The sequence below is a fragment of the Dama dama genome, chromosome 18 (assembly GCF_033118175.1).
Source record: "Dama dama isolate Ldn47 chromosome 18, ASM3311817v1, whole genome shotgun sequence".
Taxonomy (NCBI): Eukaryota; Metazoa; Chordata; class Mammalia; order Artiodactyla; family Cervidae; genus Dama; species Dama dama.
This window is the reverse complement of record NC_083698.1, coordinates 101447095-101465130: the sequence shown is the minus strand read 5'-3', so window position 1 is coordinate 101465130 and position 18036 is coordinate 101447095. Positions and strand designations below refer to the sequence as shown.

General features: G+C 54.0%; 2 protein-coding genes across 5 annotated transcripts in view; one reads left to right on the top strand and one right to left on the bottom strand.

Moving 5' to 3' along the window:
- Positions 1 to 2394: 2394 nt before the first annotated feature.
- Positions 2395 to 10595, top strand: FAM131B (family with sequence similarity 131 member B). Its single transcript, XM_061165980.1, has 7 exons — positions 2395 to 2484; positions 4975 to 5084; positions 5400 to 5435; positions 5702 to 5795; positions 6104 to 6301; positions 7358 to 7501; positions 7688 to 10595. The coding sequence occupies exons 1-7, from the start codon at positions 2457 to 2459 to the stop codon at positions 8161 to 8163; spliced, it is 1086 nt and encodes a 361-aa protein (XP_061021963.1). The 5' UTR covers positions 2395 to 2456; the 3' UTR covers positions 8164 to 10595.
- Positions 10596 to 10831: 236 nt separating this feature from the next.
- The window catches only part of CLCN1 (chloride voltage-gated channel 1), a 40786-nt gene continuing 33581 nt past the window's right edge, over positions 10832 to 18036 (bottom strand). For all 4 annotated transcript variants that reach the window (XM_061165975.1, XM_061165976.1, XM_061165978.1 and 1 more), the window contains 3 exons: positions 13633 to 13737; positions 13449 to 13535; positions 10832 to 12929 (listed from right to left, as the gene is read on the bottom strand). In XM_061165975.1, coding sequence (XP_061021958.1) covers positions 12555 to 12929; positions 13449 to 13535; positions 13633 to 13737 — 567 coding nt within the window. In that variant the 3' untranslated portion in view covers positions 10832 to 12554. The remainder of the gene's footprint in view (positions 12930 to 13448; positions 13536 to 13632; positions 13738 to 18036) is intronic.

Sequence of the window (18036 nt, the reverse complement as noted above, 5' to 3'; positions counted from 1 at the left end):
CCTGCAGAAAGGTTGTTCCTGTTCATAACAGAACTAGAGTCTTTGACCTTGGCTCAGAAGATGGCAAAGAGACTGGGAGAATGTCTCTAAATGGTGAGAAGTAAGATGATTCAGTACCAGAAGAAGGAAGGAAGCGTATTAGTATTGTGCCTCTGATAGATTCCTTTTCTCTGATGCTTGAAACACCTTTAAGATAGACTATGGGATGAGACTGAATCTTCAAGACTTGGGATCCCTTGTGTCAACTTGATTTAAATCATCAATCCTGAATATTCATTGGAAGGACTGATGCTCAAGCTGAAGCTCCAATACTTTGGCCACTTGATGCAAAGAGCCAACTCATTGGAAAAGACCTTGATGCTGGGAAAGATTGAAGGCAAAAAGAGAAGGGAGTGGCAGAGGACAAGATGGTTAGATAGCATCACCAACTCAATGCACATGAGTTTGAGCAAACCCCTGGAGATAGTGAAGGACAGGGAAACCTGGCGTGCTGCAGTTCATGGGGTTGAGAAGAGTCAGACATGACTTAGTGACTGAACAACAACAGCAATCTTATGCAGTTGTGCTAAGGGCACCCAGGGAGGGGTTTGTACCCATGTTTGGACCATACTACTCATGAGACTAGCGGAACCAGAAAGCACTCCAAGGCAAGAACAGTTTCAGGGGAGAAGGCATAAGCAGAGCTGGGTCATGACTTCTGACCTGGAGAGTCAGGGCTTTCTCTGCTCAAACAAAGGGGTTTGTGAGCATTACTATAGTAAAGGAGGCTGTTTCTTCATCTTTTTTTTTTTTTTAACCATCTTTCTATTTTCTTTCCTTTGCAGCTAGACACTATACTTTAGGAGGGCAAAATCTACTTTGTCCTTCTTGTGTATAACCAACAAAAGCTGACCAGGGGGAGAAACACTTTCTAATTCCCTCCACTGCCAAACTAAGATAGCAAATCCTGCCACAAAATACACAAGGCGATTAAAATCTAAGCCTACTGACCACTGACTGTTCTGTCTTCTCTTTTGTGGTTCTACAGATGTGGATCCGGTTTATTTCTTCATGCTCAGAAACCAAAGATCAGTTCCGTCTCCATCATCCTATCTCCCAGATCTGCAGTTAAATTATTAGTATCTTTCCCCATATCTCTCATCTGGGATTCCACAGAATGTAGTGGTTATCACACTAAAGTTTAGTTTCCAATTCATGATTTAAAGCTTAAAAGATTGTACCCATGAGACTTGGTCTCCCTCCCTGTTCCAGGCCCAGACCAGAGTCCCATGGTCCACTGCCCTGCCCCCTGTTGAACCTCAGGAGACACATGAAAGCAGACGCATTTGCTTCTGACATTTGTGCTCACCGAGTTGGGCTTACATAAAAGGGTCTCTCCTTCCTTTCTCATGTGACTTTTCTGGACTCCACCTTCTCCCTGCCTTAACTACACTGCCCATTGACCTTAGTACCTACTTCACCCGACCCCACCAGCCAGACCTCAATCCTCCGGGCTCTTGACCGCCTCTGACACGGTTGTGCTCATTTGTCAGAGAAGACCATGGCTCAGAAAAGTTACATTGGATATAAAACTGTCTTCTAGCTAGCCTCGGGTCCTGACATTTTTATTTCCCTGGAGATGGGACTGAAGGATCTTCTATTTCCCCCTTCCCAATCAGACCTGGAGTTAGGTCATCTGCACCGTCCCCGCATGCCCGACTTTCCCGCGAGCGCCGAGCCCTGGGAAGTCTAACACACGATCCGCTTGCAAAGACTTCGCGATCTGTTCGGGCGCAGAAAACAGCCAACAGGAAGCTCCAACCGCGTCTAACCACGCTCCCGTTTGTCCCCGAGGCCACCCCGGGAAGAAAACAAGTGTTTGCGGAATTTGGCGGCCAAGGCCCAATAAATCCAGGCTTTATTCTCTTTCTACTTTCTCTCTAGACATCCCCAAGCTCGACCCTCAAAATCAATCCCCCAGATCCGAAGGGTGGGCCCGGCGCTCTCCGCCCGGCTCGTGAGACCCCAGGAGGGCGTCCTCCGGGTTTGCATCAGCCTCCCCCCCCCAACCCCGCCTCCAGCCCAGCGGGGACCGGGCGAGCAGACCCCGCGTGGGGCTGGAGAAGGGCGAGGGAGGGAAGCGGCGGCTAGGCTCCCCCAGGGAGCGCAGCGGGGAGCGCAGCAGCGGGGTCGGGGGAAGGGCCGGGAGGCGCCGGCGCAGCCAATCCCCGGGCCGCCCCCTCCCCGCCGCCGCGAGCCGAGCCGGGGCGGGGGAGCCAGGCGGCGGCGGCGGCGGCGGCGGCGGCGGCGGCGGCGACGGAGGCTGCCGCGGGGAGGGATGGAGAGGGGAGGGGGGAGCGGAGCCGAGCGGAGACGGCCGCGGCGCTGCAGAGCGGCTGGGGCGGCGGCGCGGCTCCCGGTGCTCCCCCCGGCGCCCGCCCCGCGTCGGTGAGGGCCCGGCCTGGAGGCCCGGAGCCATGGGCTGCATCGGCTCCCGGACCGTGGGTGGGTACCGCGGCGGCGCGCGGAGGCAGGGCTCGGCCGGGTCCGGTCCTCCGGCCCCCTCCCCCACCGCGCCCCGCGCCCCTCCCCGGGATCCCTCTCTCCGCACCCGCCCGGTCCGGCCTCGCTTCCTCACTTTGCCTCCGAGACCTCGCGGTCCCTGCCTTCACCTCTCCCCGCTGTCCTCGCGCGCGCCTCCTGGGCTTGCATCCCTCCGGGCTCTTTGCATCCTTCTCCCTCTAGCTTCCTTCCGTCGCCCTCCCCCAGGCGCGGTCCCTCTCCATCATACCCCCACCGGCATCCTCTCCGTGGCTCTCCCCTACTCTCCCGTCCCCGCACCCTCCACCTCCAGGCCCTGCCTTCCCCAGCCTCCTCGCCCTACTCCATGTCCGGAACAGCCCCCCCTTCGAAGGACCCCCCAGCCTCAGTCCCGAGACTCCTTCGCACGCGCCCCCCCACCCACGCACCCACCGCACCCCGCTTCCATCCGGCTTGGATGTTTTGCCCCCATCTCTTTCCTTCTCCGTTGCCTTTTTCTGTCGTCCCTGCCTCCCCCTATTTGCTTTGTTCACGTGCATTTTCCCTCCGGGGCGGGGGCGGAATGAGCCTGGTGCCTCCGCGAGGGCAATGGGTTCCACGCCCGGAGGGAATGGGGCCGGGCCGGGCTGGGGTGGAGGGGACGAGCCGGGGACTTCGGAGGAGGCGGGGGGCGGTTTGAGGGCTGGAGAGGGGTCGGCAGCCGGCTTCCCGGAGGGTGGGGCCGGCGGCGAAGAGAACCCGGGACCCGACTGCACCTGTCGGCGGGGCTGGCGGGGCGGGGCCGGCTCTTTATTTACCTTTGGCTGGAGGAAGGAAGCGAGGCGCCTCCTAAGTCTTCTCCCCTCTGCCTTGCTACCACCCCTTCTCCCCCACCCCGTGCACCCACTCCGCTCTCACAGCTCAACAGATTGATCCAACAACCCTCTCCCCAACCCCCCAATTTTTCCAACTCCCAATTTCTCCCGCCTGCATGCCCTAGTGACCTCAGGCCGAGAGAATAATTCGTATTATTATTGCAAACGAACTCACTCTCCAAAAGCCTGATTTCTCTGAGACCCGATTTATTCCCACGGATTCCCACCGCACCCCCCCCCCCCCGCCACTTTCACCTCTGCTCGGGGTTCTTTCCCTCCCCCTCCCTGCCCCCCGCGGCTCTGACTCAGCTCTCCCTCTCTTGCAAAGGCCACCTCCCCCCGCCCCTCTCTCCCACTCTGCCCTCCCCATCTCCCTTCCCCTCAGAGGTGGTTCCCCGCCTGCCCCATTCCCGCTCGTTTCGCCCAGACGTCCGTCTTTCCCGTTCCCTCCCAGCCACCTCCTCTGCTCTGACCCATGGCACCATTTGCCTGTAGCCCCAGGGAGAAAGCGCCCGCTTTGTAGGGATCCTTCCTTTCTCAGACCTGTCAACCACAGTCCTTCTGCTTGCAGCATCTATGTTATCCTTACACGCCCAGTACCTCCTACTGCTGCCCAAGAACACACTCAATTCACCCCTTCTCAAGAGTGGACCCCTAATCCTAAACTCCGAATCAGAAAACTTTATGCTTGAATGCCAAGCATCTACCACCCAAGTGATTCTTCCCCAAGCCTTCCAGGAGGCACACCCTGCCCTGACACCAGCAGTCTCCATGTACGAGGAGCTCTGGCCTGAGCTGAACAATGACCGGCCTCCTAGGCCCTCCAGTTTCCCTGTCAGCCCTCAAACCCCGTCCACTCCCTCCCATTGTCTTTTGTCTTCTCTCTGACTTGAATTCCTGTTCTCTTAGTTTCTGTTTTTCAAAGTCCCCTGCTCTCCTCCCTCTGGCCCCCTTCTCTCCTCTTTCATTTGGCACGTGTCTCCCACAGTCAGAATGACCCCATCTCTTTGCTTCTCTGCTCTTATTGCTTCTAGGTGAACACACCCAGCTCTCACCTCTATCCCCACCAAATCTCCTTCCTCTCATACAAATCCACCCGCTCCCATGGAGGGTCCACCAGGGAAGATGCAATCCTTCCACCTCACATGTAATAAAGCCAACACGGAGGGAAGCTTGGCCCCGGAAAAGTTCTGCCCTTGTTTGTAGAGACCTAATAGAGGAAAAGTACAGAACCCAGGCACTCCCATAAAGAAACCCTCGGAGATCCCTTGGGACAGAATGGAGAACTGTTTTCCTGCTAAAACCCAGCCACTGGCCCTTCCATTTAAACAAGAGCAACAAATAAGCTCATGGGACCCTTTTCCTAAGTGTGCTGTTCTTGACTGAGCTCAGCATTGTTATCTCTCGTGCCAAAAACTGGGGGTGAGGGGAGATGTAGAAGGGAATAGGCAATCGGAAGAGAGAGTGGTTGTGGGAGGGGAGGGGGGGGCTGGCCCCCCACTTGTGGCATCAGAATTCTGGAGGAAGAGAGTAAGGAGGTGCCATTGGGGTGGGCACAGGCGGGGTGAAAGGGATGCACCTCACCATCTGGCCACCGCAGGAAATGAGGTGATCGCCGTGGACTGGAAGGGCCTGAAGGATGTGGACCAAATCAACATGGACAGCACCAGCTCGCTGCACGGGAGCAGCCTTCACCGGCCATCCACGGAGGTGAGCACCCCCCCCCCAACCCCCATGCTCAGCTGCCCTCCCGAAAGACCTCGAAAAGACCCCTGAACCACCACGCAGAAACCCAGTCCTTCAGCCATCTTCCTGAATTCCAGAATAACATCCCAGACCCGCTCTCAGACTGACACTTTCACAGAAGTTCCTCCTCCATTCCTCAAATACAAGCCCAGTGCTCCACACCGAGACCCCAAGTTCCCAGTGTGACTCTCAGAAAAGCCCTCCCTACTTCACACACTTCTGGAAAGCCCTCTGAGGAAGTGCCCTGGGTACCCACTCTCTCTCCTCTTCTCCTCACAGCAAACCCGGACAGACTTCTCCTGGGATGGCATCAACGTGAGTGCAGCTCCCCCCTCCCCGCTAACTCCTCTCCTTTGTTCTCCCCCATAGGCCTGCCATAGAACACAGTGCTCCCTGGTTCCAATGGGCCCGGAAGCCCTCACGTTCTTTACCTACCCCCAAACTTCCAAGAGTTGTTGGGAGATGGGCCTCCTGGGTATCAGGGTTTCCTATCACCGGCCCTAGCTCAGACCCTTCCTCCTGAACATACAAGCATCCCATACTCTTATCCCTCTGCCCTATCTCCCATGCCCCCCACCCAGCTCTCCATGGAGGACACCACTTCCATCCTTCCGAAGCTTAAGCGAAACTCGAACGCCTATGGCATTGGGGCCCTGGCCAAGTCATCGTTCTCAGGTGAGATTCCCCACCTGGGGATGCTTTCTGACAGGACACGGCCTGTGGGCTCCTGGTCTCAGTCTCCCTGCCGCTTCAGGCCTGGAAAACACACCATCATCCCCGTACTCCGGACCTGTTTGCCTTTTCTGTTAAGCCCCTCCAATCCTCCAGGCCGCCCCCTCATATACAGTGTCTTAGGGCATAATCTGCCCTTTTCATAAGTCAGCATCCCGTGGGGCTAGGGTGGGGATAACGGGGTTCGGAGGGAATCTGGTACGGGTATTGTGTGATGTTCTGGAGGACATGGGGAATGTCTGGCCCCTCAGGGATTTCGAGAAGCATGAAGGATCATGTGACAAAGCCCACAGCCATGGGGCAGGGCCGGGTGGCCCACATGATTGAGTGGCAGGGCTGGGGGAAGACACCAGCCATTCAGCCGCAGCACAGCCACGAGGCCGTCCGCAGGGACACAGATGCCTACTCCGACCTCAGCGACGGCGAGAAGGAGGCCCGTTTCCTTGCAGGTACTTATTCCCCAGCCCCTCGAGAGACACATTTTCAGGATGGCCAAGACCTACTCTTCAACCTGGTCCCCTGTGGTAGGACTGGCTCTGTCCATATGATGATCATCAGACTTCATTTTCCAAGTAACTCGAATTTCAAGGACTCTGAATTGTTCATTCTGATAAGTGCTCTCAGACTTTTTGTTTGTGTTTGTTTATTTGCTTGGTGGCAGATCTCAATAAGATACTTCAGAAAAAAAGAGAGATCTGGGCTCTGGTGGTGTGCGTGGCAGAAATACCAGTGGGGAAGGGAGATGAACAGGTGGGGGTAGTGCAGGGCAGCTGGCAAAGTAAGCTTCAACTTACTGTAACATGGCTTTGACTAGCATGGGAACCCCACGTCTCTGCACCATCATTACTCTATCTCTGCTCCCTTGCCGTCCCAGACCTTAAACTTTCAGCCTGATACCACTGTGGACCTACAATGCCTCCCATTTAGATTCCTCTGGCCTTGACTACCTAGCACTAGCTACCATTCCTAAAAAATTCTGAAGATAAACTTCTGGAAATCCTCAATTTTAATCCCTTATGATATCTCACCAGAACACCCCCAATTCTTTCCCCTAGGAATTCTAAGTCTGACCTGGGAAGTCACCCATGATTTTGCCTTGTTTTAGGGCATATACAAAAACTGTGCTGTCCGATACAGTAGCCACTGGCCATATGTGTCTGAGAATTTGAAATGTGGCTAGTCCAAACAGAGACGTGCAATAAGTGCAAAATCGACTGGATTTCAAAGACTTTGTGTGAATAAAAGAACGTAAAATATCTCAATAATTTGTATATGGATTATACATTGAAATGACAGTTTTATATAGATTAGGTTAAAGATGTATTATTAAAATTCATTTTACCTGTTTCTTTTTCATTTTAATATGGCTACTAGACAATTTTAAATTGCACAAATGACTCGTGTTGTATTCCTATGGAACAGCACCGCACTGATGCCCCCCTGCCCCAGGCATGGGTCTAAGGCTTCCTGGAGGTGTCTTGTGCTAACTACCTTTCTTCTCCCAGGTGTCATGGAACAGTTTGCTATCTCCGAGGCTACTCTCATGGCCTGGTCTTCCATGGATGGTGAGGACATGAGTGTTAACTCCACCCAGGAAACACTGGGCTGCAACTACAGCGACAACTACCAGGAGCTGATGGAGAGTCAGGGTGAGGAACGGTTCCAGAATCCGACCCCAGAGGCTCCCTCCATTCATCTCTAAGGCTCTGTGTTCACATCAGCTTTCCTATTGCCTCCCACATCCCACCCCCTTCTCACCCTCAATTCTCTGTGCTGCTGTCACTGCCCCTGATCATGTTCTGGGACCCCACCAACCTTCGCGATTCTCTTTCCAGATGCCCTCGCTCAAGCCCCGATGGATGGCTGGCCTCATTCCTATGTGTCCCAGGGCATGTACTGTCTGGGGTCATCGGATGCCTGGGAAGCGAGCGACCAGTCCCTCATTGCCTCTCCGGCCACGGGATCCTATCTCGGGCCTGCATTTGATGACTCACAGCCTAGCCTGCATGAAATGGGACCTTCCCAAGCTGCTTCAGGATACTCTGCTCAGGAGCCGTCTTCTTTGCTGGGGGGAGACACTGACTGGGCTCCAGGGGTGGGCGGGGTGGACCTGGCAAGAGGCCCCGTGGAGGAGGAGAAGAGGCCGCTGGCCCCCGAGGAAGAAGAGGATGCGGGATGCCGGGACCTGGAGTCCCTGTCCCCACGCGAGGACCCCGAGATGTCCACCGCTCTCAGCCGGAAGGTGTCTGACGTCACATCCTCAGGCGTGCAGTCCTTTGATGAGGAGGAAGGCGAGGCCAACAACAACTAGGTTCCTCCCCCTCCTCGCCCAGCCGTCCACTCCTGCCTGAGGAGCCTGGCTGCAACCACACCTTCCTCCTTCCCCCAGCAGCGCGCCTGAAACCTGGGCAAGAAGACCCTGATGAGCCCAGGAGGCGTCCTCGCCAGCAAAACGGAGGGCCAGGGTGGAATTTTATCCGGGCTTATGCTGTAGAGACCACAGGTCCAGAAATCGAGGCCCGGGCAACCGAGATGGCCCGGAGCTTCGCTTGCCTGCGGGCTTCTGGGTCTGCGGCAGCGGAGCTCCAGTGTCCATCCCGAGCTGGATCGCTGTTCTTTGCTCCCTGATCTCGTCTTCCAGAAGTCTCCACTGTGGCTGTCTGAAGGCCTCCTTTCTCCAAATCACTCTTGCTCTTCCTGACTTTTTTCCTCTGGCTGTGACCCAGGCTCAGCCCCACTATGAGGAGCAGACCTGGGGGGCTGTTGGATGTGATTCGATGGACCCGGGTGGGGCCAGGGGCGGGGGGAGGGGGAGCAACGTACAGACCATGTCTCCTTGGAGGGTGGAGAGTCTGCCCTCAGAGGTAACTTGGCTTCTGAGATGAGGGATCTTAGAGGAGATGGACGTGGCAGCTGGGATGCACAGGGGCCAGGTGGTCACTGGTGAGAGCCAGGACAAACACGGGCCACGTGCTTTGACATCTTGAGTATATCCAGTGGATGAACGGAGGACCCCACGGACCTGGGAAAGGACCCCCACCAGGGCTGGCTGCTCCAGCTCTTCTTCCCTTTTTCTGCCTTCTTCCATCCCCTGCTCTGGGAGCCCCGGCCCCGACCCGCCAAGGGGAGACTTGGAATGCTGGTGTCCTGGCCAGACAGGAAGCATGAAGCTGCCTCCCTCCATCCAGCCCTAATTCTCTGGAGCTGTTTACACTTTTCTCTTTGCCTTTTCTACATTTTTATAACTTCTTGGGGACTCAGGGTTGAGTGGGGGTGGAAGGAGGGGTCTGGTGCTGTCAGGCACCCCCCGGATTGGGGCGGAGGAGGGGGTTTGGTGTTGGCTGAGGAGCAGCGAGGTTGCTTGGCCCCCTTTGCCCCTCCTCGCCTCCTCCCAGGACTCCCGGGAGGACCTCACAGGTGTCCCCCCTCCTTCCCCAGACCTGAGGAGGACACGGTATTCTTCCTCCCAGGATAAGCCCCTGAAACTGCTTGCCCTCCCACACCCACTCTCCATTCTGGGAGGGGGGTTGGGGGGGGGGGACCTCTGGGCAGCCCGTGAAGCCCCAGGACTTCTGTCACAGAGCCTGATCGTAGGGGGCTGGGTTGAAAGGTAGAGTGCCGAGCCAGTACCCCCCCCCCCCTCCGCCCCCGCCTCCGCTGCAGAATGAGGAGGCTGAGCGCTGGGGTGCCCCCCCATCAAGCCCCCACTGTCATACACACGTGCCCCTGAAATGCAACCGAGGCCACGTCCCACGTCTTCTGGGGGAGGGGAGGATGGCCACCCTCAGAGGTCGGTTCTTGCAGAGGAAACGGGTGGGCAGGGTGAGCCCAGGTAGGTGAAGTCGCCTCATCCAAAGCGATTACGGGCGCTGTGTGCTCACGTGACCGGACACTGCTGGCCCCGCCCTGCACCCCTTGCTGCAGGCCTTTGGGGTTTGCTGGTCACGGTTTCCTCCTCTCAAGGGGTCCCTGTTTCCTGACCTTTTGCACCCTGACCTCTCTCTAAGGCATCATCCTTTTCTCTTTACTCTCACCCGCTTCGTGCCCCATCTTCCACCCCCAGACCGCAGGGGACATCCAGTCCAGGGAGAGGGTTCATTCATCAACAGTTCCTTTTCCGCTCAGGGCCCTGTGGAGTCAGGAAAGGTCATCTAAAGCAGCGATCTCTCCTTCCTCCTTGCCCGAGGAAGCCCAGCGTCCCTGCCAGTCCTGCCAAAAGATGGCTAAAACTCTAAAGAACTCAGCAGAGTTCAGATGTGAGCGTGAGGGTGGGGTTCAGTCTCTCCTGGGCGCTGGCATCGCTGCAGACCAGAGGTCGGGTGGGGCGGGGTCTGCACTTTGCAAGCAGCTCCCCCTCCGCTCTGAAGAGGGAGAAGACTCGAGGAGCTGGCCTGGGACCCTCTTAGGACTCTTCCAAGGGAGGGACTGCCTCTCTGGTGCTGGGGGCCAGGGTGCATGGGGTTTGCTTGTAGCCTATTTTAGGGGGAGGGGAGGGGCATGTGCCGGAAGAGGCTGCTGGGGGTGGGGGAGGGTTGCTTTTTCTTTGGGGTTAAAGGCTGTGCAGCACGTTTTAGGACAGCCCCCAGAACAGGGCTGTTTTTATATCATTGTGAATGAAACTGCTCTTGCTAAATTATTTTCTTCTGGTGGGGGGGTGCACTTTCATTTTCAATTCACCTTATTAAAGGAAAATCGCAATCTTCCATTCCTCCCCTCCCCCCATCGCCCCCCACCCAACCTCCCCCCACCCCCATACCTTCCTCTCAAGGAGGGAATCTTGGTGAATGAGTTATTACCTCTCCTCGCCCCCCACCTGTACATCCCATACTTCCTCTTCCAGGTTTGGGAAATATCCATTTTTACAGCCAGTCTTCGCATGTTTTCTTAATGTGATATTTCCACCCCAGGCCCAAGAGAGATTCTAGGACATATATTACAGAGAGAATTATATATAAATATATATATAAATATTATAGATTATATACATAGGAGCAGGGGCTCCAGGGCCCACTGCTAGGCCCCCTCCCCAGGCTGCAGCCTCTCTCTCTTGGCCCTGGGGAGGCAGAAGGGGTGTACTGTTGGGAGATGGTTCCAGGCTGTGTTCAATGGCACTAAACGCTGTGGTGGCACCTTCGGCTATGAGTGTCTTATTTGGGGGGCGGTGCAGGCTGGGCAGGAAGCGGGAAGGAGGAGGATGCCTGGGATGGGCACAAAGATTTTAAGGGGGCATCAAAGTAGGCTCCGAGAGGTGGTGATGGACAGGGAAGTCTGGCATGCTGCAATCCACGGGGTCGCAAAGAGTCGGACACGACTGAGCGGCTGAACTGAACTGAAAAGAAGGGAGGGACGAAAGCCTTGGGGGTGGGATCAAGAGCACCTGGGACCACTTGCAGAGAAGGCAGGGTAATGGCAGGCTCCCTGCCGCTGGCTTGGGGCGGATAAGGGTCTCTGACTTCCCAAGTGTGGGAGAGCTGGGCCATTTCAACACTGAACCTCTAGAAGAGGAATACAAAGGACCAGCCCCGAAGAAGCGTGGGGGTAAACCAGTGGCCCAGCTGCCCTGAGCCTCGGTTCTGGTTAGAAGCCCCGGCTAGATCAGCTCAAGGACAGAGCTGACCCTTGGGCAGGACAGATCAAAGACGACAGTGGGAAAGGGAGTGACCTGGAAACCGGAGGGTGAGGAAGCTGTAATGCGAGATGCCAGAGGGAGTAAAATAAATCCATTAGGGCCGCGTGACTGTTGAGCCACAAGGTACCACCCCTTCCACACAGAGCCTTCCCGTGACTGTCTGTCTTCTAGGCTCTGCCCCCGAATAGGCTCTGTATCCATGTCTCACTGCCTAAATGGAGGATGGAGGGGGATGTAGGAATGGCCTTTTCCAGCCCGAGGAATTGAGGCCAGACCCTGGGAGCTCAGATGGTAAAGTGTCTGCCTGCAATGTGGGAGACCCAGGTTTGATCCCCAGGTCGGGAAGATCCCCTGGAGAAGGAAATGGCAACCCACTCCAGTACTCTTGCCTGGAAAATTCCATGGACGGAGGACCCTGGTAGGTTACAGTCCATGGGGTTGCAAAGAGTTGGACACAACTGAGCGACTTCACTTTCTAGTAGGAGTCAGAATGGAGTCTGGAGGCAAATTTCAGGGACTGGCTATGGGCAAGTGGAGGGCTCTGAGAGAAGGCGCTGTGGACAGTTTGCAAGTACATTCAAGGGCCATCAGTCCATGAAGCCATGAGGCGGTCCCGTCTCCTCCTCCAACATGGCTCTGGCAGGACCACAGTCATCCTGGGTCTCCATTAACCCACCCCCAGGGGAACTGATGGGAGGATGGGCAAGGCCGCGAAGGCACTGGGATAAGAACCCTGGGGGCAGGGGGAGGGCGGGTTGTGGGGGATGCATGGGAGAGGCAGGTATTCCCCATCCACACACGGGCAAACTCAGGAAGCCCATGGAATATCAGGGGCCCTTCACACAGATCCACCACCTATCTGGGGATGGGAGGGCATGGCCCAAATGACTGACCAAGGCTACCCTCTGCCCAAATTCCAGCTCCTCCTCCAAGGATCACATTTTTTAAAACTCCCAGGAGAGGCCGTGTATTGATGTGATCCCCACCAGCTTTAGGAAGCACCCTCTCCCACACGGTACACCCTCTCTCCTGGGTCCCTCGACAACCTCCGTGAGAGGAGGTGCAGGAGGCAGTCAAAGGATCAGTTCATCCCCGTCCTCCTCGTCAGTGGAGCGCAGACTGGGGCCCTGCAGGATGTCGGCCAGCTCCTCCTCCTCGGGCCCTGGCCCCTCCACCAGCTCCAGCTCTTCCAGCTCGCTCTCTGCCTTGGCTGGAGTCTGCGAGAGGGGGTGCTCCGGGAAGGGGGGTGGCACGGGGGTCTCTGGGGAAGCAGGGGTCACGTCCCCTGCCCCAGTGGCCCCAGCTCCGTCGTCAGGCAGACTCCAGCCTTCTGCAGGAGGAAGCGGGACCCCGGTGTTCTTCCGAGTGGAAGTTGTACTCCGGAAGCTGGCAAGAGGGGGGCGGAGCTGCACCCCAGACTTGGTGTGTCCCTCAATGGCCTTCTGCAGCTGGGGAGCACAGGGAAGGGGAGAGAGGGTAGGACACGGGGAAGGAAAGAAGACAAGAAGGCAGGAGCAGCGGAGAAATGGACAATCAAAGGAAAAGGAATGGGAAAGATATGGCGTGGCAGGGATGAATCGAAGGGAGAAGACAGAAAAAGGAAAAAGGAGGCATGATGGACTAAGAGCCTCACCTGCAGAGCGGTGAAATCTCAAGAGCTCTGACCCAGGATCTCTTTTGCCCGGTCCCCAACCCTCAGGCCCCCTTCAGCCACGCCCCATTTGCCCGCTCTTTCCACGCCCCTCCACTGCAGCAACCCCATGAGACCGTGACTCAGGCCCTGTGCCCCCATTCCAAGCCTATGCCATCCTGATAAGATCAGGGGGCTGCCACCCCCGACCCCCTCCAGTCTCTGCGTGAGAAACAGGTGGGAAACCCGGAGCACCTCCTGGATGTTAGAACCACCCTCTCCCCACCTCACCCCTTCCTCCCATTGCCGCTCCAATGGGGGGACACGTCGCTCTTACCTCCTCCAGGGCCAGCACGCCCCTCAGCTTCCCCATGCTAGTCACATAAGCAAGGTGGAGGCCCAGGAGGGAGAAGAGGGTGTGGGTCTGCGAGTACAGAGCAGTGGGTAAGGTCAGCATGGCGGCCCCACCCCTTCCGGTCCTCCCGGAAGCCCTGCTGGGTGGGCGGTGGGCAAGGACTTGCCTTGTGCAGAGTCGTCTGCTCCACCAGCTGGAAGGGGGACTGGTCGATACAGCAAGAGTCAAAACACACAGGCAGGCCCAGCTGCTCCTGCTCCCAGGCCTCAATCTGCCAGAGAGGAGGGCCGTCACCCAATATTGGAGCCCCCTTAAACCCCAGATCCTTGATCCCAAACTGCCCTCCAATTCCTGGCCCAGAAATCTGAAATAGGCTGTGAAACTATCACAGCTCCTCCAGGTCGCTGGCCCGCCTCCCTTTGCCCCAATAAATTCTCCTCCCTCCTCCAGCCCCAAATCAACCTTCAGCTTCAGGTGCTCAAAACACGCCCCCTTCTTCATGGTGCCCCAAACGCTTGCTATTCCCCACCCATCTTTCCAGTCTTGTTTTCTACTACTCCTGTGATTTTCTTAGGCTCCAAAATCACTGAGGACGGTGACTGCAGCCATGAAAGTAAAAGACACTTAAATCCTTGCAAGAAAAGGTATGACAAACCTAAACAACGTATCAAAAATCAGAGACATCCCCTTGTCAACAATATCCATCTAGTCAAAGCTATGGTTTTTCCAGTAGTCACCTAGGGCTGTGAGAGCTGGACCATGGAGAAGGCTGAGCACCAAAGAACTGGTGCTTTTGAACTGTGGTGCTGGAGACGACTCTTTAGAGTCTGTTGTACTACAAGGAGATCAAACCAGTCAGTTTTAAAGGAAATCAACCCTGAATATTCACTGAAAGGACTGATGCTGAAGCTCCAATGTTTTGGCTACCTGATGCAAAGAGCCAACTCATTGGAAAAGATTCTGATGCTGCGAAAGATAGCAGGCAGGAGGAGAAGGGGGCAACAGAGGATGAGATGGTTGGATGGCATCACTGACTCAATGGACATGAGCCTGAGCAAACTCTGGGAGAACCAGAGTGGGTCTTGCTCCATCTTAGACTTGCCTTAGCTCTGGACTGAACTCCTCCAGAGCGCTGTGAGGCATCCATCATTGTGCGTCATGAAGAAACCTGCAGGCTGACCTTTTACAAAGCAGATCTTGGTGAAACTTTATTGGATTTAAAGAGCTGTTCTGGGTCACATGGCACTTTGTTGACTCAAACAAGCCACTTTCGTGTGTGTGTTTGGTTGTTTTGTTCTACATTGTATTGCTTTGTCTGTGACTAAAGCAATAAGGCAAAAGTTCAACTGTGCTTTGGATTTTAGATTTGCATGCCCAAATCCCCAAGGTTCTAAATAATCTAGTATCACTGTGGCTCTCATAAATGAATTTTAAATTTTCTGTAACCTCTTCTCAGTCCCCTCTGAAAGTGCTAGAGGAAATGTTCAGGAATCCCTTGGACAGAAAAGGGATCAAACCAGTCAATCCTAAAAGAAACCAGCCCTGAATATTCTCTGGAAGGACTGATGCTGAAGCTGAAGCTCCAGTACATTGACCACCTGATGTCAAGAGCTGTCTCATTGGAAAAGACCTTGATGCTGGGAAAGATTGAAGCCAGGAGGAGAAGGGGATGACAGAGAATGAGATGGTTGGATGGCATCACTGACTCAATGGACATGAATTTGAGCAAGCTCCGGGAGATGAAGGACAGGGAAGCCTGGCGTGCTGCAGTCCACGGGATCGCAAAGAGCTGGACACAACTGAGCAACTGAACAACAACCTCTAAATGAGGTTCTAGTGTCTTTGTTTTTCATTTTGCTCAGATCTACACGTCTCAAGCTTCAGAGGACATCACTGAACGTCATCGCCCAGTGGGTCATCCCCACTGAAGGTCATCCCCCACTGAAGGTCATCTCATGTCCAGTGTTTGGTCCACAAGGCCGTGCTCTCCCCATCTGTCCCTTCTGGCTTTTTCCTGACTACAATCACACCTCTTCCAAACTTTCACCTTCCCTGACTGAAGGTCCACCCAAAGTTGGGCAGCACTCAGCCCAGGATAGATGACCACTTAGCAGGTACATTGCAGACAAGGTTTACTTAAATGACAGGGAGCAAGACCCTTGTGGATGCTAGTTTGGTTGCTGCTGCCCTCCTGCACTGTGCTCTGATCATTTCTGGCCTCCCTGGTTCCATTTTCCCTGTCCTTGGGGAACAACAGTAGCAGAACCATTTCCTGTGCACGCGCACTAAGCACTTCTCTGTGCCAAGCATTATGCCAATTGTTTCACTCCTCGAATCCTCTGCCCTATGGTTATCTCTATTTTACAGATAAGGAAAAACAGAGGAACAGAGTGCCTAAGTGTTTGTCCTTAAATGCTTAAGATTACACAGAGGTGGGCTTCCGACCTTGACTGCCCATCATGTCCCAGGAACCCCAGTTTTCATCTGCTCTAGGTTTGATGTGATCCACGACTTTAAAAAGCTCAGCATCAGTTACAAACCGGGACTGTAATGTGTGTGTATTCCTAACAGAGTGGCGGAATTAGACAAGTCATAGCAAAGACTTCAGGTGACCTATAATTGAATTCTTTGACTATTCCCAAAGGTCTCATCTTGATATTGTCAAGGGTGTCATCTGTATCCAGCCTGAAAACGCTGTTCAAAATATCCTGAAGTTTGACTTCTATTGTATCTTATCCTTCGAAAGAGTCATGGTGGGTCCCATGGGAGTGGAGAGCTGCTTAAAGTCTTCCCTGAGACAGATATCAGCTAAAAATGTATCATCTATCTTCTTTTTATCGCTAGTTGCAACTTATTTCCTGTGGTTATTAAATAACCTCACTGATCAACTAGCTGGCTTTCTTTGGTGCATTAAAAAAAAAAAAAAAGTATTATTGGTTTCAGCAGCCTAGTAAAGCACTCCTTCATTGTAGTTATGACCCATCTGATTCCTGCTTGTGGGTAGAGGAATAGTTCAATTTTTTTTCATCTGTGATTATCCATTTGATTTTTCAGGTCATCTATCCAGAAATGTTGTGTGTTTTGAGGGGTGTCAAGGGGAGAAGGGGAAGACCTGCCTTTCTCTCCTGTCACTAACCACCCTCTCCTCCAATCTTGAGTACTTTTAATTTTTAGCACATGTATATTCTGGATGGGATTTTCCAGGTGGTACAGTGGTAAAGAATGCAGGAGATTCAGGAGACTCAGGTTGATCCCTGGGTCAGGAAGATTCCCTGGAGGAAGAAATGGCAACCCACTCCATTATTCTTGCCTTGGAAATCCAATGGAGAGAGGAGCCTGGTGGGCTACAGTCCATAGAGTTCCAAAGAGTCAGACACAAGTGAGGAAATAAGCATGCATGGATGCATATATTCTGGATATCCAGTACGTGTTTCTTTGAAGAGAATATACATTATGGTATTTTATCAGCTACATACTTTTTGTTGTTTGCTCATTTTGCATATCTAATTTTGTATTTTAATATCAAGATAAATTTCCCATGAAAATTACCATTTGAACCATTTTAAGTGTACAATTAAGTGGCTTTTAGTACATTCAAAATGTTCAACCATTGGCAACGTCAACTTTCAGAGAGAGAGAGAGGGGTGGATGGGTGAGTAGGGATCAGGGAATCGGCTTACATAGTTGTGAAGGCTAGAAAGTCTGATATTTCAGCCACGTACTTTTAAAGCTCTACCGTTCAGCCTTTGCAGCAAGCTTGCCTTCTCTTGACTAAATGGAATGGTTGCTAATGGATTTTATTGGTATCTCTCCACACCCCAGGGTAGTTCTGATCTGCACAGCTCAGCCACGTGTTCCCAATCTGTTCCCTGTGCCAAGTTCTGGTCACTCAGCACAACCTGCTCCACCCAGTGCTTGATTTTCTCTCTCATGGACTCAACAGCCCCCTCTCTGCAGAAATAGGCATTTGTCCCAAGGAGGCACCGTGGTTGGTATTTGGCCTCAGTTTGTGGCTCTTCCCAGTCTCACTTCCTGGAATCTTCCCATTGTCCCCTGTCTCAGGGCCCAGATCAACCTAGCATAGTAACCTCACCAGGCACTGATTTCCCCATTTTAGTTTTGATACTGTTCTTCCACCTCCGTTTATATGAGTTGGCTGCCCAGTGCGATCTTCCTGCAGGTAAATGTCATCCTTCCCACATAGCGTCTGCCTGGTCCAGAATGCCTCTAACGTCCCAAAGTTCTAAGGCTCATCCTAGCACCACTGGCCCATCTACACACAGCGGCTCAGAACTTCCCTCTCCTGAAATGACACTGGTCCCCAGGAGGACCCCGCCATGTTTCCCCACCTCCAAGCAATGTGCCCAGCACCACTCCATAGTCAAACCCCACGAACAACCTCTCAGAGTGCCCTTCTGCCTAGCTTCACATCTTATTCTTACAACAACACAATGAAGAAGATTGGAAAAAAAAAAAAAAAAGAGCAATGTCTTCACTTAACAAGACAGGGAATTCCCTGGTGGTTCAGTGGTTAAGACTCAATGCTTCCAATGCAGGTGGCATGAGTTCT